A 23,518-nucleotide genomic window follows, 5' to 3' on the forward strand; every position below is an offset into this window, starting at 1 on the left:
AGGACCTTATTTTTTGATGGATTGGATGCTGTTCTCGATCGGTAAGCGTGGTTTATTCTGCTATTGACTTAATTGTAGGTAAAATATACCGTGTATAATCGTTAGCTTTGCTTCTGTGCACATAGTGCACATTCGGACCATGCGCTCTGACACATTTGTGTTCAGCTGTATGAATTAGACTTAATTTGTCTATTGTTTAAAAGGTGTTGTTTTATTCTGCAGTTTGCATTATTGTAGGAAAAAATCTAAGATGTGCACACATTAGCGTCTCATCTGTGCGCACGGGTGAGGCGCGCACTGGTACGTTCCTGTGGAGAGTTACGGATCAGACTTTGTTTATTGTTGATATCTGACAGAATATAGTTCAGACATAGATAAGCACAGAAGCTACAAGTGTCATTGCTATGTCAGAGTGGGCAAACACCACAAACTAACATCTAAACGTTGTATTGGAACTGGAAACATGAGGCAGTGTGGTGCTGTAAAGGTGATTATAATTGTGCGCGATGATCATGACTATTAAAAAATCCCACGAACGATTAATTGTGGACCTTTTTTATCGCAATTAACGATATTATTGTATATCGTCCCATCCCTAGTGTGGTGAGGGTCGACCTGCTGCTCATCTCCATGGAGATGATCAACATTTATCTCTCATTCATTTAGTCCAATAACAGGTGTTTATTACCACAGATATGAACTGTGACCAGAGACAAGAGATAAGGGATCATTTTAATTTGGAAGGATCCAGTCAAAGGAATACACCTACAGAGTACCTTTGACAGTACCTTTGAAATTTGAGGTACTCCAATCCAAGCTCTGAGCCTCATGGGAGAAATTAAAGCCTGATCTGGTCTGATCTCTTTTGCTAAACAGCGCTAGGCCTGGTGAGGACGGATGGGGGACCGCTGGAAAATCAGGTGCCACGGGGGGACCCAGTGGCAAAAACTAATCTTGTGTCCTTAGGCAAGACACTTCATCCACCTGATTTCTTTTTTTATTTTAGAAAAGGATTAATATTTATAACAGCAAAAAGAAACGTGAGAAATGCTGAAGATTTGGTATTTTTTTATATTTATCTGTAAAAGTCACATGTTTAAGTCTTTATAAAAATGCTTTGTTTCCTAGTCTTTTTTCTGTATAAATAGTAGTTTTGCCTGAACTCCCCCTGCAGGTGAGTCTGAGTGCAGTTTGTCTCAGATACACAGAGTTGCGTAATAGTTTTGAGAGCTTTGGTCACAACCCCTTTTAGTCAATGAGCAGCACATCTTTAACCACAGTTCCGTTATATTTGTTTGAGTCTAATAATGAAACAGCCACTGCTTATAGTGATTATGTACAAAATAAACTAATCTACCTTCATCTTTGTTTTGAGACGTTTTTCAAATCTTTGCCACATTTTATCTTGAACTTAATTACTGAACAGTTACAACTTCATATTTACTTAACTTTTATTTATTTTTTAATCAAACAAAAATAATTCACCTGAACTGTAAATATAAGATAATGTATCTACATTATAAAAACTAAACACACAAACTCTTACCTCACGACACACGACCGTGATGATGATGTAATCATAGTCAGTACAGCTCCAGCGGAGGATGTAGGTGCCCTCCTCGTTACCTTCTTGACGAAGTTTGTGGATTGCATACTCCGTACTGCAGAGAAAGGATGTAAATCAGTGTTTCTGACACCCGTGAATCATAGAGCAGCACATTTTTTTCATTTGTACCAAAATGACTATGTGACGCGACGCTGGGTTGAATAGGTCTCACTCTCGTGAGCTTTAATCCATGTTCTAATGCTGTTCCCTCTGAGTGTGAGTGAAGTTTTGGGTTGTATCTTACCAGATGGGTCCATGGCAGCCGTTCTCGATGTCGTGCACCACTGAAGAAGGAGCCACTTCTTTGCACAGGTAGTGATGAGCGTCCACAGTGAGCCTGAAGTATCCGTCCACCAGAGCAGCAAAAGAGTGGGCCTCTGCCAGAGAACACATCTGCAACTCCTGCAGAGTCACCACAGGATCATGAGGCCGATACTGAACTGGAGCTCACACTTTATGTGTTAAAGATGTAGTTTGTTTGGGCTCATGCTGTTCTGATACGTTTCCTCTGTGCTAAAGCTGTCATGTCTTTTCTGTGTTAAAGCTGTGAACACCCCACTCACCACCCCCCTCCCCTCTGTCCCAGGACACTTTTCTGCCATTAGAGACAGTTAAAGATCATATCTTATTGTTGCTCTCATGAGCTCGTGTCTGGTGAGTGCACTCTGGCTCATATGTGTTGACATCACTGAGACGAACTGTTTTAAAAAGGGGTTTGTTCATTTTCTCTGTTTCTCTGTTTGTTTGTTTCTCTGTTTGCCGTTTTCTTTCCTTTCCTTTCCTTTCTTTATTTAACACATAAACCTCATGAGAGAACGTGGGCTCTTTTTTCACAGGTTGCGTGACTCAAACACTGTTCCCAAACGCAGCATTCACTCACCATTTTCTTGTTGTCCTGTCTCTTGATGGTGACGGTTGTGTCCTTGATGACCGTGTGTGTGATCTCGTAGAAGTCACAGAACACCTCCCAGCTGGAGTCCGGCCTCTTCATGTTGTTCTTCTGTCCTCCATCTTGTTTGTTCTTCTTTGACTTTCCTTTTTCCTTGGACACGGTGTTGGTCTATGTTTAAATACACACAGAGTTACACCACTTATGTCCAGTTTAAGTCCATATCGTCATTAATCAGAGTAATGTCCAGTTTAAGTCCTTATGGTTCGGGTTCATATTAAAAATGCTATCAATTGCACAAGGCAAATAACACCCCTGCACCCTCATAGACACTTAGACTAGTGACGATCTCTGGGACAGTTTTGTCAGTTACAGTTGCAAAGTCAGTCAGCTCTGAGTTCATCTAGACAGGTCTGCCATCTGTCCAGGGACAACAGATGAAAAATAGCCTTTTGGCTAATTCTGGTGCATTTGCAGCAATGCTATTAATGTACACTGTCCCTGTCAAATAAACCAATAAATAAATAAATAAATCTACATGCTGTCTCGATGTGTTACCCACAAAATTTCTGAAGTCTGAGCTCAACAGTTTGGTATCACCACTCATTTACATAGTTAACATGTCACTTCAATCTGGAACATTCCCAATAGCTTTGAAAACTGCGGTTATTAAGCCTCTCCTAAAGAAGAGCAGTCTTGATGCCACAATACTATAATAATTACCGACCAATTTCAGTCCTCGAAAAAGTTGTTTACCATGAACATATTAACTTTCTCCAAATGAACAACTCTCAGGTTTTAGCCCCCACCACTGCTCTTATCAAGGTGACAAATGACACTGATGCAGGCAAAGCCTCAGTCTTGATCCTGTTAGATCTGAGTGCTGCATTTGACACTGTCGATCATGGGATTCTCTTACAGACACTAAATACTAGAGGCCTGGGAGGGCATCTGTGGTACTGCACTAAACTGGTTCAAGTCCTATTTAGAAAACAGGGAGTACTGTGTTGAAATTGGAAAATGTGTCTCAGATAAAATGTCCCTAACCTGTGGGGTGCCCCAGGGGTCAATCCTGGGACCCCTGTTGTTCAATCTCTACATGCTGCCATTAGGCCAGTTAATACACAGCAGTAATGTGTCCTACCACAACTATGCAGATAACACTCAGGTCTATGTCTCACTGGCAGCAGGTGAATATGGACCAGTGGATTCTCTCTGCCACTGCATCCAACAGATCAGTGTGTGGATGCAAAACAACTTTCTCCAGCTAAACTCAGACAAGACTCAAGTCCTAGTTTTTGGCCCACAGAAACATAGAGAAAGTGTTAGCTGTCACCTCCTGTCTCTCTCTATAAAACCTTAATATTAGGCTAGAAATGTAGGGGTAATAATGGACTTCAACTTAAGACTTGAACTTTAACAGCCACATCAAATCAATAACATGTGCAGCTTTTTACAATCTAAAAAACACTGCAAAAAAATCAAAGGTAAACTGTCAGGTATAAGTCAGACGTCCATGCATTTGTCTCCAGTAGGTTAGACTACTGTAAAGCCTCCTGCTGGTGCACAGAGTCGGGATTAAACCAGGATTAAACCAGGGGAATCAGTGTTTCAGTTTTGTGCAGCTAAAACCTGGGACAGTCTTCCTGAAGATGTGAGACAGGCCTCTACTTTATGTGTAAATCCAGGCTCAAACAGTTTTGTTTAGCTGTGCATATGACTGAAAGGGTTTTGTTCTGCACTTTTCTCCTTTAATGTTAATTTTATGATAATCATTTGTGATTATTTATGTTTTGATTTGTTGTATTGTGATTTTAATGTCTTTATTCTGTAAAGCACATTGAATTACCTTGTGTGCGAATTGTGCTCTATAAACAAACTTGCCTTGCCGTAATATTAATCAGAGAGCACATATGGTCCACATACACCATGTAAATATAAACACACTGCACATTATTAGGAAGGAAAAAAAGCAACATAAAAGGCAAGTAATATAATATGTTCTACAGCAGACACACAGCAGACACCACATTTGAAGCTTTACAAGACTCAAAATCTGTGAGAAATTACTTTTACTTTTCACTCTTTAAGTACCTTTTAAACAGGTGCTTTAATACTTTTACTTAAGTAGATTTTTTTCTCATGTGACATATTTAGAGGTAATTACATAACTGTTACCTAGCAACCATAATGTAAACAGAGACCAAATTCTGACATAGTTTTGAACTGAAAAATCAAACACTTTTATAAAGGGTCAGAAAAACACCTGTGTGTGAGTGAAACCTGTGACGACAGGAGCAGGCTTCAGTTTCACGTCAGACACACTTCCTGTATTTTTTTGCTTTTCTTCAACATTTTTCCACAAACTCCCACTGACCTGATGTAAAACTGATAAATATTTATCACGGCGACAATCAACCAAACCGATTCAAAAAGAAACACATGAAAAACATATGCACTTTAAACTGAACGGATCAAAAGAGTCAGAGTCAGGTCATAAGTTGTTAAGTTGTTATGGATACGAATAATTATAACTTTCACAAAGAATATTATGGATGAGAAGGGCCGTCAACTGAAATTTGGAGGCCTGGGGCAATAAGCCTCACATGGCCCCTCTGTAATACAAATTAATAGGAAGAGGGTCCAATTCTGGGCCCCTAAGACCCTGGGGTTCCATATAACAGACTCTTTTGTCCCCCCCGCTGACTCCCCTGTCTTTGTTGGCAATCATCAAGATTATATAAAATGTCCCACGAATGACTCTTTTTATCAAGATATACGATATTATTGTTTATTGTCCCACTCCTAGTGAGAGTCGAGTCATATAGACTTTAAACAGAGTGGGGTCAGAGCCGGGTCAGAGTCGGGTCACAGTCGGGTCACAGTCGGACTCACTGGTGTCGGCTTCTTCCTCCAGGAGATCCCAGTAGTCCCGGTGACTAACACCTGGATGTCACTGCTCATCTTGAGGGTCTGGTTTGGCGTTTGGTTGTAGTTGTGATTGTAATATCCTTAAAACACAAAGACATATCATCAAGTTATACCAAGTGACTATAACAGACTAATGGGCTCGACACACGGGGAGCGACGTCGCTCGCTCTCCGTTTATTTCCAATGGTACCTGTGCGACACTGTGAAAATCGCTATTCTCTCTCATCTCCACGACAATGAAAGTAGTGCACGGGGAAACCTAGAGCTCGTGCATGTTGACGTGCACATGCGGGCCTGCGATGCGATTAATGAAAGTTGAAAATTTTTCTACTTTTATCGCTGTCACCTGCACAACAGCCAATCAGCGAGAGTTTGATTGACGAGCCAATGCACTGTCCACTTCAGAAACATCATGGAGAAGAAAATCATACTCGCCGTGTTGGATTTCCCAATTCTTTTTGACATATATCAAAAGACTACAGAGATATTTCAAAAAAAGCAGCTGCCTGGGAACTCATTGGTGCCAGGGTGAATATGAGTGGTAAGTTAACATGCGCAAATTTGTTAATCCAGATAACTTTATGGAGGCTAATAACCAACTGATTCAACATTAAAAAAATATATTTATTTAAGGTTTTTACATTAAACAAAATGACCATATGGGGGAAAAACATAACATGTTTTTTTCATAAACAGCAGTACAAACGTACTTTTTAGTATTTTAGTAAATTGGTGCAAAAAAATAACAACAAACAATAACAACTAAACCAAAAAATGTATCAAATGAAAATTATGATTTTAGACAATATAATTTTGCCAGGGAACTTCACCAGCAGCAGAGGAGAAATATTCACAAAACTTGTCTCTGATCAAAGCTGCCTCTATGCTTGAATTATTTGATCCAGCCTGGTGAAGGGGCTCTTCTAGTGTCTTTTTCCCATCTACTGCTATTGCAGCCTCAAAATTCCCTCCAAATAAACAGCCAATCAGACGTGTAGGAGGCTCGCGATCCGATCTGGAACAGAGTGCGACGTGACAAGCTGCTGCTAGTTGCTGCAATTTGTAGCTGCCCGTATGTTCGTTTTTAAAGCCCATGCGATGAGTGTCGCTGCACGCTGTCGTTAGTCAATCCCCGTGTGTCGAGCCCATAAAGCTGCATTATGTAACTTTGTCTACGTGGAGATACTGTTGCTTTGCTTAGAATGTGCCACAGTACAACATTAACCTTTTTTCCTGAAATACAATTTTTATTTCTCAAAAGTAACATCCATTCTCAGTGTGAGTAGGCTCGCCTCCACACAGATCTGACATGTAACTTGGCCTGGTGGCCTCCCCTGCTTGTCTCCATGTAGATAGACAGGTTTAATGCCATATTGGTGAATTTTCTAGTCAAAGTAATAACCTCTCCATGGGGACAAGCAGCTTGAAAGAAAGTGAAAATAAAGCGAGAATGTAAACATTGAAAGATGACATAACTACTCATTACTGCACAAACAAGTTCTGAAATGAAGTGAGTGTGACTCGACAGGTGATCTGACAGGTGAAAAAAAAACAGCTGTGGTAAAGTCACAGACTGTATAAAGAAGTGACTGAGGGAGTGTGACCCACAGCGTTCAGCTCCAAATAAATTTGGAATATTTGGAATTCTGACCACGAGTGGGGCTGACTGGAGATCGACTGATTTTTTTTTTTCATGGCTGATTCCGATGGTTTGATCCAGACAAACCAATGGACCATAAGCTCTGCTGATATTATTAGGTCGATATTTAGACTGTTTTTGGTCATTTCACCTGAATGATTTCATCAAACTCATCCATGACCTAGTCTGACTACAGACTGGATCAGAGTGTTGTATAGTCACTTTTCTGCAGAACCTCTTTGGACTAAAGTGTTCAAATAAAACTACAAATACATAATATATACTCTTTATGCAGATGGAGGCAGCTCACTGAGCCAAAGATCGCCCTCTGCTGGAGGTTCAAGGCTGATAACCGGCTGACTTTTGAGTGGGGATTCTGTACCACTGTGGGACTTGTAGGGCATCAGCACACAGCAGTTTGAATCGACCGTTCAGTTCTCCTGTGAGAATAAACTCAAATATCGAACTCAGCTTAAATATACAGGGTTTGCATGTTAACCATGTGTGAATGAAACAAACACAACTCCAGGTCTGTTTGTGATGAGGAAACAACATTAGAACAGAGGTCAGACACCGTGTAACATGGGCTTTTAACTCTTTTTCTTTACTACATAATTCCATATATCTTCATATATTTGATGCCTTTGGTCTGTTTTAAAATGTAGAAAGCAGTAAAAATAAAGAAATAAAACACTGAATGAGAGGGTGTGACTCTACGTGTGCCTTGTGTGTGTACTTGTGTGTGTACAGGGGCTTGGTGGACTGGATGGCGGCTGACAGGGGCACAGTTCTTACCGTGGTACACTCCGTCGCACAGCTCGCCCTCGTGCTTGATGCTCACGGACACAGGCTCCAACAGCTCCGTCCCTAACCCTGTGGTCAGCCCCTCCAGAGTGGCCAGATACTTGATCTTGAGGTCATAGGGTGCGATGTGGCTGTCTCTGACCGTGCGCTGGTTAAACTCACTCAAGAACTTCTTAAACACGTTATTGATCCTGACACGGGTCAAAATATTTCGTTGTTTTATGTTTCGGTTTAGAGACTCAGGAATGAAGCACTTGTAACTGTAAATAAAAGATCACAAAGACAGAACTGTTAGAATGTGTGAGTGAATCTGTGAGTGACCTTTGAACTGATCACACACCACTGTACACAGACACTGGGGGCGAGGGGGATTATGTGTCTTGCCCAAGGACACAACATCACCATTCATCTGTGGAAACTGGAATCGCATCACAAACCTGACCGCTCTACCAATCACATTTATGTCGAGAGCGGGATTTGAACCACTAATGTTCGGATCAGTGAAGAAACAGTGTTGTCCTGTTACATTTGTATTGTATTTTTAAAATAACTAAAATGCTTCAGTTTGATCGTATTTGCACAGGGAGGATTAGATGTCATAGAAAACGTTTCACTTTACTTTTATCTATGGGTTTTGAAATGATAACCAATTGGGACCGTTGCCATAGCGATTAACAATTTAAAACAAAACCTATCCTGTCTTCAAATGGTGAAGAGTCCTCAAAATGGCTCCTGTCAAACACAGGTCTGTTTCATTTTGCTTATCTTGTTTTCAGTTTTTCCACAGAAACTTGTTGCTGATTTGACATTGCTCTGTATGTAACTGTTACCAAGCAACCGTAATGTAAACAAAGCCCAAACTAGAATAAATTACACAATAGTCATGATTAGACACAAAATAAAAGAAAAACGTTACTAGGGAAACTGCATCATACTTGGATACCTGAGGAATTAAAACGACATGTTTATTTTGTTAAGTTAAATGGTTTCTTGTGTGTTAAATGTCGTACATTTTGATGGAGTTTGCTGTGATGATGAGATGAGGCAGATGGATTTTTCCCCAAACTGACACTTAAATTATGTAAAACTATGAAAAACATCTGGCATAGGCACTAACCCAACAAACCAAACCTAACTCACCAAACCAAACCTAACCCAAAATAACAAGTCAGAATCACACAAACACATTAGTCATGAGCACTTTGAGCCTTTTTCTGATGTGAGAGAGACAGATAGAGGCAGCTGTGGGTTAATGGAGTACAGAGTGTGTGTACTGTCCTACCTCAGAGTGTGTGTCCTGTAGTGTGTGTCCCGTGGAGTGTGTGCAGTGTGTGTACTTCCCAGTGTGTGTAGTGTGTGCACTGCCCTACCTCAGAGTGTTTGTACTGTAGTGTGTGTACCTCAGAGTGTGTGTATTGTCCTACCTCACAGTGGGTGTACAGTACTGTGTGTGTGCTGTAGAGTGTGTGTGCTGTAGTCTGTGTGTACACCACAGAGCGTACTTCAGCCGCTGTCTGTGCGCTTACGTTACATACTTTGCTTATGTTATTTTTTATTATTTATTATTTAATAGAAGAAGAGTCACGGTGTCATCATTGCAGCCGTTCATTTCTGTTTAGATTGAATGAAGTATGGAATTCATCTTTTCCTTTGAATATCAATAGGCAAATATAAGGTTATAGGCGATTTTTTACCCAATTGTAGCTACTTCATAACTTTAACAAAATATACCTTGTTAAAACGTAATAACAGAAACAGAAACAGAAGCAACCAATATAATTTTTACATTCATAGTCTGTAAACCGGAGAACACAGATTAGTTGTACATAAAGTGGGATATTGGAGTTTAACGATTCGGTATTTTGGCCACGTTTAATTTGATCTGTGGCTAAACCACTTTAATACCAGTAGAAGGCGCTGTTTATGTTCTATGCCGTGTGCCATCTCATTTTATTATTGTAAGGTATTTCCTAGCAGTGCAGCACTACCTCAAATTGGTATCTTGATTTACTAACGTTAAGGTAAATGTTGTGCAGACCAGCGTGGGGCTTATGAAGACGGTCAACTCTTTGACGGTAACACCAGAAAACGAACATTCTTCCATTTTTTTTGTTATTGCAATAATTATAATTTCTAATAATAATAATGTATTCTTCTTCCAATTATTGTCTGGGAATAACTGCACATTCCTTTATTCAATGTAACTTCTTTTGTTTCCCCAAACCAGCCCAGAAGAATGTACTGCAAAATAAACCTGAGTTGCCAGTGCTGCACAGGTTTTTTAATCATCAAACAAACGGCCTATACATATCTTTATTCAAATTTAACAGTTTCATGTCGCAACAGGTTCATGTCGCACTGTAGTAGGTGAGATAAACCAATATGATCATTTGAATGTGTATTGCATAACATACTCAATTTTCTTCGCTTTTTTGCATAGGCGCGGTGCATAATGGGACATAGTTCGATGCACACGAATGGTGCATTTAAGGGCTTGTTGGTGAATTGAGACACGGCCGTAGTGTGTGTACCTCAGAGCGTGTGTAGTAGTAGTGTGTCTTACCTCATTTCTTGTGAAACGGTTGTGAGTGGGATTTCTTTGCTGAGTGAATGGTGAGTAATGGCCAGAACAGCCATGCCCAGGCACTCGTTCTCGATTTCATGTTGCTCTGAGTCAGAGTTAGACGCTCTGAGAGGAATCCAGCCTGTGTGGAAGTCATGAAGGCCCTGCACACACAGACACACACAAACACAAGGAAACAGACTTCAGAGGCTGCAGTCGCATGGCCACTCAAATTATTATTATGAAGATTAAGACTTTTGGCAGTATACACGATCAGGCCAAAGTTGGGACACACTCTCTCATTCAGCGTTTGTGTATCTGAAATGGGGAATGGGGTAAAACAGAGAACATCAAATATACACACAAAGATCCAATTATAATCACATTTTGGGGCATGTGAACATAAAACAGGGCCTATTTAATGCATAATAAAAAGGTAATTTAGATTTTTTTAGTATGACAAGTATTAGATGATAAGACTGAAAATGAACTGTTGAACTAAGACAAGAATCCCCTGAATTTCAAACTAAAACCGGTACAACATTTGTCTGTATAAAGACTTAAATGATCTGAGTCTTTGTGATTTTGAGTCGATGGTGAATGTGTGATTTATAGAGCAGTGAAGACTCTGGTTCTGTCTTGTGATGTGGGCAGCGGGTAGAGACCTGGGCAAACAGATAGTCCAGCGAGGCGGCGTCCAGCAGTGGCGTTCCCTCGGGGGGTTTCTCATGGGTCGGGCCTCCTTTCAGTTTACTGATGCAGTGCCTCCACACAGGAGACTCGCCCTCTGTAGTTCCATGCCAGTTCTTAAAGTAGAACCTGTCAAAACACACACAACACAACACACAACAGTCAACTGCTTGGTCTTGTAAAGGAAATCTCATGTAAGCATTGTGTAAGCAGACTTCGATATTGACACTTTTGCGATATGTCATACAGCCCCATCAGTGATCATCAATAATCCTAAAACACAGCAGGTCCACACTGAGCCAGTGAAGCCGTCATTATTATGTCACATTAAAGATCTGAATATGAAACCAGAGCATGTAAAATAGAGGAGGGCCCATCTCCGCCCCTCTCACCTCATGCGATAATGCAGCTTGAGGCTGGTGTCGTCTGAGATCTTGAACTGGTGGTTGGGGGGGTACCACAGACGACTGTCCTCGTCGTACAGGGAGAACAGGTTGAAGCATAAGGGAGAGATCGCTGTAACAATAACAACAAAACAGATTTATAATACAAGAACTTCAACACAAGAATATTAAAGCGGACGTTTGAGCACGAGTCTGAGAGATTACACATTCAAAATAATTCCCCAAAATAATATTATTTATGTCATTATTGCCCACCTCCAAATTTCCTCAGTTTTGGATGAAGAAAACCCTCAGTAACATGTCTGAAACAGGGCCGGGCGACTGTAACGAAGTGGATGTCACCTACAGCGTTCAGCTCCAGATGAAGCTCATCGAGGAGAGCAGTTATTGACCTTATTCGGCCCCATGCATTTTTTCCGTAAATGTGATTAAACTGCGCACTATTTGTAGTAGCACCTCCAGTTAAGTGGAAATCCTGTTCATTTTCATAGGAGAATTTAGGAAACGTTTTGGTGCTAAAATATTATATAAAGTGGGTTGCTTTGTGTCAGATATTCAATGTTTATGTACAACAACACGTCGGCATTGCAGATAGGCAGCTCCATACAAAATAATACAACCCAAACAATGATATCTGGAATAAGGTGAATAGGGGCCAGATGGAGCAGATTTCGATGTTTGGAATTCTGATATCACCGCTGGTTACCAGGGAGCGGGAGCTTAGTAACACTGTCAATCAAACCTGTTGCTAACGCTAGCGACCTCGGTGAAAAAAAAGGCATCTGATTTGCGCTATTAATGTTCATATCTTGATTTGCAGACACAATAGTGAAATAAAAGACCAAAATGATGAGTCTGACAGCAGCAGTTACAGAGAGAATGGACACAGTTTTTACACAGAAAGTGAATTGGAGTCGATGGAGCCGGAAGTGCGTCCATGATCACTTCCTGTTTGGAACGCAGTGGCTAGCAGGTTAGCTATGTCCATTTATATAAACAGACTATGACTCAAACAAAGACACATTTTCCTGCACACATCTCCTATTGGTCGGCTTCTGTAATACTCTGAGTGAGTGACAGCTGGATTTAACCAATCACAGTGAATTATGAAGCAGATATTGTTTACCAGCTCAATATTTATCCATTTCATTTTTGGGGTCACTTTTAGTACCATTTTATTTGACTCACTGTGTTTCACTCTGCCAATATTTAAAATTTAGAAACAAGTTCATTGGAAAATTACAGATGATGACACACCTAAACCCACCCTGCATTAAAGAGGGAGTATTTACCTTTATTGGGTATTAAAGAGGGATTATTTTACTTCTATGTGGTATTAAAGAGGGGGTATTTACTTCTATGGGGTATTAACAGTAACACATAACATATTTAGATCACCATGTTTCCTTTTATTGTTTTGAAAATGCTATACTTGCCCAAAACAACATATTAACATGTTTTATAAGTTTCACTTCCGTTTTTGCCGCTCTGAGTCAAAAACCCTGCCCCATTCACAGCGCTATCACATCACAATCAGCGTTAATGAAACTACTGCACATCACACCAGGTTTGTGAAGTTGTAGCGTGTTGTTTTGTATCATTTTTTATATATTTATAGAGAATTGTCATGTGGGAGCATGGGTGGTGTAGGCTTGTGGGCGGAGCCCTGTACAGACTTACTACTAACTGTGAGGAGGGTTTGAATAGGGCCTCGGAGAGATCAGTAGATTTCTCAAACATGCATGGATGACATCTAAAACCTCTTCAAGCATGTCTTTGATGAGGAACGGCATTAGAACATAGGAGAAAAATACAAACTTACAGCACTTCTTAGCGGCCTCGACACACAGCTCCTCGGCCGTGCAGCAGGTGCCTTTGTAGTGGAGCGGCTCTGTGTCGGGCGTGTACAGGTGGATGTGGAGACCAGGGGAGGTGTTGGTAGGTGAAGAAGCCTGCGATCGCTTGGACCTCCTCATCTTCCCACACAGTTGCCGACTTAACTCCATGGCCCTCAGCGTTGGCATTCAGACACTGCACCAGACAGAGGACAGGGCACAATTAGAGCCAGTAGAGGGCAGTATTTTTACTTCATCAACACAGCAGTTTTAAAGGTTGTGACAAACGTGACCCTAGTTTGAAAAGAGACTTTGGGGCAGCATAAATAGGGGCTGCGTCAGCGCTCTGATCTACACATCTATAACAGGAGAACAGGAGGTATCTGACCTCTGCGGCAACCTGCTGTTTCAGTGAAATATGTTCTAATGCTGTTACCTCCTCAAAAACAGACCTGGAGTTGTGTTTTATTTCATTCACATATGTTTGAGTAACACTTTACATCTCACTCTACATCTCCAAAGCTCAAAATGCTCTGTTCCACTGTGTGATGTCATGAAGTGGTAGTTTTCAAGTGAACAGCTCCTTTTACCTTCAGTTAGGTAGAGATTGGCAATTACAGGGCTGAAATGATCCAGATGATTCTAGCGAAGGTGTGTGGAGTTTAAAAATACAGTGAGGCACTTCCTGCATTACCACATGATGACATCACACGGTGGAACAGAGTGTTTTCAGTTTGAGAAAAGAACTCAGCCTAAATATGCAGGGTTTGTGTGTTAAACATGTGTGAATGAAACAAAACACAACTCCAGGTCTGTTTGTGACGAGGAAACATTAGAACAGATCAGTGGGGCATGGGATTCTCAGTCGTCACGGTCTGATCCAGAGGATGTTCCTCGCTCGTGGCCCTTTAATGCAGTTTTAAGCTCAAACACAGATCCATGACTCTGCCTGCTCCATCTCTTGGCCAACCTCCATAACGCCTCATTTACATAAACAGCGTTACATTAGAACGTGTTCAAATTAAATGACGTTTACACCACCGCATCACGTTTCTGCTTCTACTAGGCAAAAATATGGAACAAGTCCATTTCTGACAGACGCCGCTGCCGTTTGACTGATTTATAACTGTTTAAAATCACACAGAACACACTCCTGTTCAACACACACACAGAACACACTCCTGTTCAACACACACACAGAACACAGTCCTGTTCAATGGCACTGTTTCAACACGGAACATTTCATTTCCTTGTATCTGGCAGAATAAACAAAGAGACGGACGTCAACACCGCCCCACATAGCTGGAAGAGGAGAGGAGAAGAGAAGAAGAGGAGGGGAAGAGGAAGAGAGAACAGAGGAGGGGAGGAGGAGGAGAGGACAGAGTAAGGGAGGAGAGTTCACACTGAGTTGTTTCCCTGTGGTGTGCTCCATTCACCCTGTGGTTAAAGGTGCTGGTTTCTAACACTCTAAATGTTAAAAATAAAACATATTTCATCAAAACGACACAGTTCCCTAGATCACTGACACTCTTCACTCTCTGTAAAGTAAAAGAGTAAAGTGTGTTTACACCAGCTGACCCTGAGCTCCCGCAGAACGGCGCCTCACCCTGGTCTGTGTGAACTCGCCCAAGATCAACACGGCCCCAGGTTCAAAGTTCAATTTTCACCTGAGGATTCACGACTAAAGTACAAGATACAAGAGCTTAGAAGTGGACAAACAGCCTCTGTGGTCATCACAAAAGCACGGTAAAAACATGGCACACAGTTCAAGTAATATAGAAACAGAAATCAGCATCCATGATGTAGTTGTATTTGTGATTTGGGTTGATGGGGAGAACATGCAAACTCCACACAGAATGGCCCGGGTGACCCGGGGATCAAACGCATCGGGCCCACATCTGGTCAGCGTCGGGCCCACATTAGCTGCGCTGAGCTCTGCATCTCTCACATTTTCAGGAATTACATTTCTGAGCCATTAACTCAGATCTTCAAATACAGATCCCGGCTGTCAGAGCTTTAATGCAGACATTTGGATGTAAAAACAGTAAAGTGGTTGTGTTCATACACTGCCTGGTCAAAAAAAAAAAGTCACCATCAAAAAAAAAAAAAAAAGGTCACACACTGTAATATTTTGTTCGACCTCCTTTAGCTTTGCAATCGCTGTGGCATTGTTTTGACAAGCTTCTACAATGTCACATGATTTATTTCCATCCAGTGTTGCATTCATTTTTCACCAAGATCTTGCATTGATGATGGTAGAACAGGGGTCACCAACCCTGTGCCCGCGGGCGCCATGTCGCCCCCAAGCCCCACATGAGTCGCCCGCAGACCGGTTCTAAAAATAGCAGAACTCACTAAGGAGCTGCATCTAAAATTTAATTTTATTCTGTTGCTATTTTTTTTTTATCACCCTTGCATTTATATAGATTTAAAAATGACAATATCTTAAACATATGTTCATTATACGTGAAGTTTAGATAAGTTAAGGTGAACTTTGACCTACTCACTTCAAAGGTCAGTATTGTGCACGTGACAAAAACCAGTGCTCCGCTCGCGAGCGCTGTGACGATGCGCTGAAAGCAGTTTCTTACTCCAAAACATGGTAGAAAATAAAGAGATCACTTTCACAACGATTTAAGACTGTAAAAGAAACCGGCACGTATCTCATCTGCGGAGCGACTGTGGTGACGGCAAAGCAGCACAATGTGGAGGGACATTTCACTACGTCTCACAAAACTCCACACTAACTACCCACGGGGACGCGCACTCCCCACGGGGACGCGCACTATGGGCAGAACAAGCCCAGAGCTAAACGCAGCTTTTTTTCACGACACCGGTGAAAAAGTCACACAACGCAACCGAGATTTATTTAAAAATATTTAAGCTTATTTTTCTTTAATTACATTACATAATTGATAACTTTGTGAAACATGGTGCAATGTATATTATTTATGTTTTGTTAAAAAGGTTTGTCTATGGATAGTGAAAATGGGACACTTTTCCTATGAGATGTAGTGATGTGTCATCTGGAAATTTAACAATTACTAAGATTAGTAAAGTTAAAGTGCTGAATACTGATATCTGTTTCCCTCCTTGCTCATTGTTGATAATTATTTTGAAAAATCATTAATATGATCAGTGTCTTGCAACATGATCAGTGTGTTCACATAGATGATTATCATTTATCATTATTAATAATGTATAACTAAAGGCAAACTGAGAAAATGTGTTATTTCAGAAGAGCGTCTCAAACTGGTCGCCCTTCGTATGACTCAGTGCCCATAAAGTAGCTTTCAGGTTAAAAAAGGTTGGTGACCCCTGTGGTAGAGTCTGACGCTGCACAAAGCCTTCTCCAGCACATCCCAAAGATTCTCAATGGGGTTAAGGTCTGGACTCTGTGGTGGACAATCCATGTGTGAAAATGATGTCTCATGCTCCTGAACCACACTGTCACAATTTGAGCCCGATGAATCCTGGCATTGTCATCTTGGAATATGCCCGTGCCATCAGGGAAGAAAAAATCCATTGATGGAATAACCTGGTCATTCAGTATATTCAGGTGTCAGCTGACCTCATTCTTTGAGCACAGACTATTGCTGAACCTAGACCTGACTTGTACCTATAGGCTTGTATCTATTTGCTTAGTTAAATTCAGGTGGTGACTTTTTTTGGTCAGGCAGTGTATATACAGTGGGGAAAAAAGTATTTATTCAGCCACCAATTGTGCAAGTTTTCCCACTTAAAAGATGAGAGAGGTTTGTAATTTTCATCATAGGTTCACTTCAACTATGAGAGAGAAAATGAGAAAAAAAAATCCAGAAAATCACATTTTCTGATTTTTAAAGAATTTATTTGCAAATTATAGTGGAAAATAAGTATTTGGTCAATAACAAAAGTTCATCTCAATACTTTGTTATATACCCTTTGTTGGCAATGACAGAAGTCAAACCTTTTTTGTAAGTCTCCACAAGGTTTTCACACATTCATGCTGGTAGTGTGGCCCATTCCTCCATGCAGATCTCCTCTAGAGCAGTGATGTTTTGGGGCTGATGCTTCGCAACACAGACTTTCAAGTCCTTCCAAAGATTTTCTATGGGGTTGAGATCTGGAGACTGGCTAGGCCACTCTGGGACCTTGAAATGCTTCTTACAAAGCCACTCCTTCGTTGCCTGGGCAGTGTGTTTGGGATCATTGTCATGTTGAAAGACCCAGTCACGTTTCATCTTCAATGCCCTTGCTGATGGAAGGAGGTTGTCCCTCAAAATCTCACGATACATGGCCCCATTTATTTTTTCCTTTACACGGATCAGTCATCCTGGTCCCTTTGCTGAAAAACAGCTCCAAAGTATGATGTTTCCACCCCTATGCTTCAGAGTAGGTATGGTGTTCTTTGGATGCAACTCAGCATTCTTTCTCCTCCAAACACAAGTTGAGTTTTTACCAGAAAGTTCTACTTTGGTTTCATCTGACCATGACATTCTAACAATCCTCTTCTGGATCATCCGAATGCTCTCTAGCAAACTTCAGACAGGCCTGGACATGTAATGGCTTAAGCAGGGGGACACATCTGGCACTGCAGGCTGAGTCCCTAGTGGAATAGTGTTACTGATGGTAGCCATTGTTACTTTGGTCCCAGCTCTCTGCAGGTCATTCACTAGCTCCCACCCTGTGGTTCTGGGATTTTTGCTCACCGTTCTTGTGATCATTTTGACCCCACAGGGTGAGATCTTAGAGCCCCAGATCGAGAGAGATTATCAGTGGTCTTGTATGTCTTCCATTTCCTAATAATTGCTCCCACAGTTGATTTCATCACATCAAGCTGTTTACCTATTGCAGATTCAGTCTTCCCATTCTGGTTCAAGTCTACAATTTTGTTTCTGGTGTCCTTGACAGCTCTTTCTGTGGGACAGTGCCTTTGCTTTCCAAACCCATCTCCTCCTCATCTCCTTTGGCTCATTCAGGTCTGTGGCTTCTTCTTGTCACCTCTTTGAGAGTCTGGTGTAGGTGTGACCTTTGTAGGAGCTGAGAGAATCGCTCCAGTCTGAATGTACTTTGAGATGTTTGTTGAAATATCTTGAAGAGTAAATGACCTGTGATGATGGTTTTGTGTGTGAGTAGGTTCTTTGGATCCTGTAGTGTTTAGACGTACATCTACTTCTGTTGTATTCTGATCTTCTACAGCCTCAGACAGAGGCACTGACTGGTTTTCCAAATAAGACAAATATTTTCCTCCAGGCTTCGTGTTCTGACTGTCTCACTGATGGAGCGTTTGCATGTCTCCGATGGGAGCATTTGTCTCTACTCATGGCTCTTTTCCCACATTAAGTCTCTGATACGACTCTCTGATGAATTCTGCTCCGTCATAGAAGAGGCTGTTCCAACGTCAACAACAGTTTGGATCAGAGAAAAACTGAGGACATGAGCATGAGTGGTCAAGGGTTTGTGAATCCAGCAGAGGACCCTGTTAATGTTTACTGGACAGTCCATCTGTATACTGGACTAAAACTGATTCTTGGACAGATCCTCATCACGTCCTTCTCTGGTGTCCTGTCCTCATTTTAAACATGGATTAAATAAAACAGAACAACAAACTATATAAAGAAGTGGACTAAGTGAGTGTGACGTCACCCACAGCGTTCAGCTCCAAATGAAGCTCATCGAGGTTAGAGCAGTTACAGGGGCCAATTTTGACCCCAGTTCCATATTTGGAATTCTAACCACAAGTATCATAGCAACTAAACAGCCAATCCAGAGCGAGGCTGTTGCAGATAATGCCCCTTCTCACCCACACCACTGGTTTAGCAAGGAGTGGGCTCTTAGCAACACTGTCAAATAACCTGTTGCTAACACTAGTGGGAGTGACCTCAGGGAAAGAAGGCGCCTGATTTGTCTGTTATTAATGTTCATATCTTGATTTACAGACACAATAGCGAAATAAAAACCCCAGGATCATGTAGAACAGGTTAATACGAACGTTTAAGACCAAAATGATGAGTCTAACAGCAGCAGTTACAGAGAAAGGGGACAGTTTTTACACAGAAAGGGAGTCAATGGAGCCAGAAGTGCACCCATGATCACTTCCTGTGTGAAACACAGTAGCTAATTTTAATTTTTTTAAAAACAAATCCGCTGACTTCTGCGTTAGAAAACTGTTGTGCTCAATGGGAGTTGACGTAAACATTACAACAAAGCATGGCATGCTGTCACATTAGCGAGCAACACTTTTTTAAAATTTGTACAAAAATTAATATGCCACACTGCCGAATCCCACGAGTATCATTGATTAAGAAAATAAAACTGGAGAAGGAAGTGCATACATCACAGTGGGCATGTACCGGTCGAGGTTAAACGGGGGTACATCGACAAAATGGCATCTTGAAAATAGTTGATTAAAGATTACTCAACATGAATCACTCCAAATACAACTTCAGAGGCTCAATGAGAAGAAATGACTAGAACATGGTTAAAAATCTAAAAAGTTTGAAGAAAAGGGCAGACTTAACAAAACCATGTCTTAAATATAACTAAATGAGGAATATAATGTTGTTGTATATAGCAGAGGTCAAAGGTCATTGAATTTTATTTGACATAATGACACAGACTCAGCAGAAAAAGCACATTTAATGCACATTTGAGTCATATGTTTTGTTTGAGACAGGTAATAACAAGTACATTTATATTTGGCGTATTTAAATGTGACACTTCCTTAAGTAATTTCTTTTTCTTTTTAGTTCCTTGTGTTAAAGGTTAAAATTTCAATGCAATTTATTTTTGTAAAGCCCAAAGTCACAACAGCGTCCCCTCTAATTTTTTTATGTTTACAGAAATATTGTGAATTTGAACATCAAGTATATAGTTTAAAACAAGCTTTGCAGAAAAAGTGCATGTAGTAAACATCCAAATAAACATACAGAGTGCCATTTGTGTGTTTGTGTGATATTTAAACCTGAACAAACACATTTAAAGATATTTTAAACACAGTTCTGTTGGATTGTACTTTATATCACGGTTCTTCCTTCTCCTAAAGCACTTACCAAGAACAAAACACACACTACGAAGGAAAAGAAAGTGAAAATATGACCTTTTTGAAAGGAACAAAAACTATACAATGATATTTGCAGAAATCTGTCAAATTTGAAAAGTCACAGAGATTTGAGTAAATAAACATCACTCTACTTCACTTTAAACTTCACTTTAAACAGACTCGGCTCATGTTTGTGGAGCTACACTTTCTGGGGTCAATATTCATCGTGCTACTTTTTCTTTGCACTTAGTGGGACACTTTTGGTTATTTCATTTGCAGCATGATCAGACCTGAGCTGCAGAAAGTTGAAAACACAACTTTTATGACTCATTATGCAAACATGACATAAACTAAAACTGAAGTGTTTCATTTGTTTTGTTTATTGCATGTCACATTTTTAATAACATAATAATAATGCACATTTAGAGTCGTCTTGCGGGATAGTTCTGCCTCATGTTTTGGTTTCAGTATTCTCTCTAATAGTTTTACATTTACCTCAGCAAAATACCGCCAATATCCACCGCGATAATTATCAACTGAAAATGAACATCTTAAAGAACATGTGGATGTGCGTAAAGAGAAACTGACACATTTAAAACCTCCTTTGGGAAAATGATATTGATTTTAAGAGAAACTAAACGGACTGACAGTGAATCTCATTAAACAAATAAAAAACATCCAAAGTAACGCCCTGAGCATTAAAGCGTTATTTAATAAAGATTATTTCATATATTTCTGCATGTTTCCGTCATGTTTGCTGCAGTTTACTGCACAATAATTGCGTTGTCCGCCTGGCGCCTGGTCTGTTTGTCTCAAAGCTCCAAACGCGCTTTTACGCACAAATAGCGCGTCTTTAAAGAGAATAAATGTGGAGTTTCCCCGGGTCCAGATGACCAGTGTTAAAGGTTTAAGTGGTTTAAGATGATTGTTTGAATAACATAAAGGAAACAGCCCTGTCCGTGTCGCGGGGCGTTGAGCTTCAGCTCTGTGACGCGACGTGTCCAGAGACTGCGTCAGCTCCAAACGTTTGGGTCAAATCCTCAGATTTAAGACTCTCTTTAGTTTGACACACGACAAAACTGAACAACAAGTGAACAATGGATGTGTCTGAGCAAACACATCAGCTGATCGAAACAGTTTCAAAAGGAAAACCAAAAGAGACGCGTTTTACTCACGGAGCTGACGCGCCTCAGCCGCGGCCCCCGCTTCAGACTCTGACTCTGTCTCTGTCCTGTTTATGATCACAATCAGAGGAAACTGACCTCTTTATCCAGTTTAATATAAAAACAGTCTGTTTTCTAATGGATTGGCCGTAAAAGTCCGCACACAGGTCCGAGAGTGCGTCCTCCTCGCGCACGGCTCCTCTTCCGGACAAGACCCCGCCCCTTCTCGAAAACGACGCAGTAGCCGTTTATACGACGTCGTCTCTGATAGGTTGAGTCTACTGTCACTCAAGATGACGTCACAGCTGCTGTAATTCATTGAAGCTCAGAAGAAATGTTTTGGCTGCAACTCTGTAAACGTGCAGATTTGAAAAAGTGCACATCTGCACAAAATGGAGTCTGAGGTTTAGTGTTAAAATGAAAAACAAAAAACAAAACTACCTCCTCAAAACAGACCTGGAGCTGTATTTTGTTTCTTTCACACATCTAACACACAAACCCTGAATATTTAGGCTGAGCTCTTCTCTCACACTGAAAACACCTTGTGATGTCATCATGTGGTAATACAAGAAGTGCTCCACTGTGTTTTTAAACTTCATACACCTTCACTAGAATCATTTGGATCATTTCAGCCCTGGAATTGTCAATCTCTACTGAACTAAAGGTAAAAGAAGCTGTTAACTTGAAAACTACCACTTCATGACATCACAAGGTGGAACAGAGCATTTTGAGCTTTGGAGATGTAAACAGACTGATAATAAAGGGTCAAACATGTGTGAATGAAACAAAACACAACTCCAGGTCTGTTTTGAGGAGGTAACAGCATTAGAACATGGATTAATCCTCACAAAGTCAGTTTGTGTGACACAGGACCTTTAAACTTCACACAGGGTTAAAATGTTGTGTAAAATCTCAAATGCAGCCATGATGATCCAATTGATTTTATTAAGTCGTAACATTAATTTGCCCGTTGTGATGTGATGATGTCATGGTTTACTACAAAAAGCAGAACATTTTTAAATATGAGCTCATATTTAAAGATGTCAGTCTGCATGAAAGCTGTCTGACTGTGAAGTTACAGCTCGGTCTGCTGAGGCAACACAGGCTCAAATGAGCGTGGTGCTGAAGGGGCACACAGTAGTGCCAGTGCCAGTGTTTGTGCCTGTGCCATCCATCTACATGCTGTAAACAGTACTCACCAAATGACATGAAACAGATACTGACCTCCTGATGTCTGGCCTCCTGCCTTTAGAGTCTCAGACGTTCTGCCTCTGGAATCTCTGACCTCCTGACTTCTTGCCTCTGGAGTCTTTGACCTCTGGCCTCTCAAGTCTCTGACCTCCTGCCTTTGGAGTCTCTGAGCTTCTGCCTCTGGAGTTTCTGACCCCTTGAGAATTTTACCTCTCTGCTGTAGCCTTCAGTCTGACCACATTTTTTATAACTGTGCCATCAGTAGCGTTCTGACGTATGGACTTTTAGTGTGGTTCTCCAGCTGCACTAAGGCCGACCAGCAGGCACTCCAGCAGGTGGTGAAAGCAGCCGGTAGAATCATTGGAATGACTCTGCCAGAAATCAGCACCATCTACTCCACTCGCTGTCTGAGAAGAGTGCACAACATCCTGCGGGACCAACATCACCCTGCGCACAATCTTTTTCACCTGCTGCCGTCAGGGAGAAGCTACAGGTCCATATGGGCCAGAACATCCAGACGGGCCAACAGTCTGTATCCACAGGCTGTGAGGCTCCTGAACTCTGCCCCTCTCCCCTCTCGGCCCCTCTCTGCCCCCCTCTCACGGACAAAAACCACATCCAACTCTTAATAACACTGAACTGGTTGCATTGTTGCATTTTGTCATCATTCTCCGGTCCCTGTCTGTATGTCCCTGTTTTGTGCACCTTACTGACACCATCATGCTGCTACAAGAACTGTCTCATGTTGTACTGAAGCCACACTGGGTCAATGTTTACAC

General features: G+C 41.2%; 1 protein-coding gene across 3 annotated transcripts in view; it reads right to left on the reverse strand.

Annotated features, from left to right (window-relative positions):
• Positions 1-21,770, reverse strand: part of jak1 (Janus kinase 1) — a 50,444-nt gene extending 28,674 nt beyond the window's left edge. The window contains exons 1-10 of one of the 3 annotated variants that reach the window (XR_008648673.1): positions 21,561-21,766; positions 13,349-13,557; positions 11,515-11,638; positions 11,098-11,251; positions 10,433-10,596; positions 7,861-8,129; positions 5,391-5,506; positions 2,487-2,666; positions 1,851-2,008; positions 1,547-1,661 (exon numbers count right to left, since the gene is read on the reverse strand). Coding sequence is in view for 2 of the 3 variants with exons in the window: in XM_055221025.1 (XP_055077000.1) it covers positions 1,541-1,661; positions 1,851-2,008; positions 2,487-2,666; positions 5,391-5,506; positions 7,861-8,129; positions 10,433-10,596; positions 11,098-11,251; positions 11,515-11,638; positions 13,349-13,550 (1,488 nt within the window). In the remaining variant the exon portion in view is untranslated. Of the gene's footprint in view, positions 1-1,540; positions 1,662-1,850; positions 2,009-2,486; positions 2,667-5,390; positions 5,507-7,860; positions 8,130-10,432; positions 10,597-11,097; positions 11,252-11,514; positions 11,639-13,348; positions 13,558-21,560 lie in introns of all 3 variants that reach the window. The other 2 variants (XM_033964807.2, XM_055221025.1) reach the window with 2 other exon arrangements.
• Between the last annotated feature and the right edge of the window lie 1,748 nt (positions 21,771-23,518).

The sequence above is a fragment of the Periophthalmus magnuspinnatus genome, chromosome 4 (genome assembly GCF_009829125.3).
Source record: "Periophthalmus magnuspinnatus isolate fPerMag1 chromosome 4, fPerMag1.2.pri, whole genome shotgun sequence".
Classification (NCBI taxonomy): Eukaryota; Metazoa; Chordata; class Actinopteri; order Gobiiformes; family Gobiidae; genus Periophthalmus; species Periophthalmus magnuspinnatus.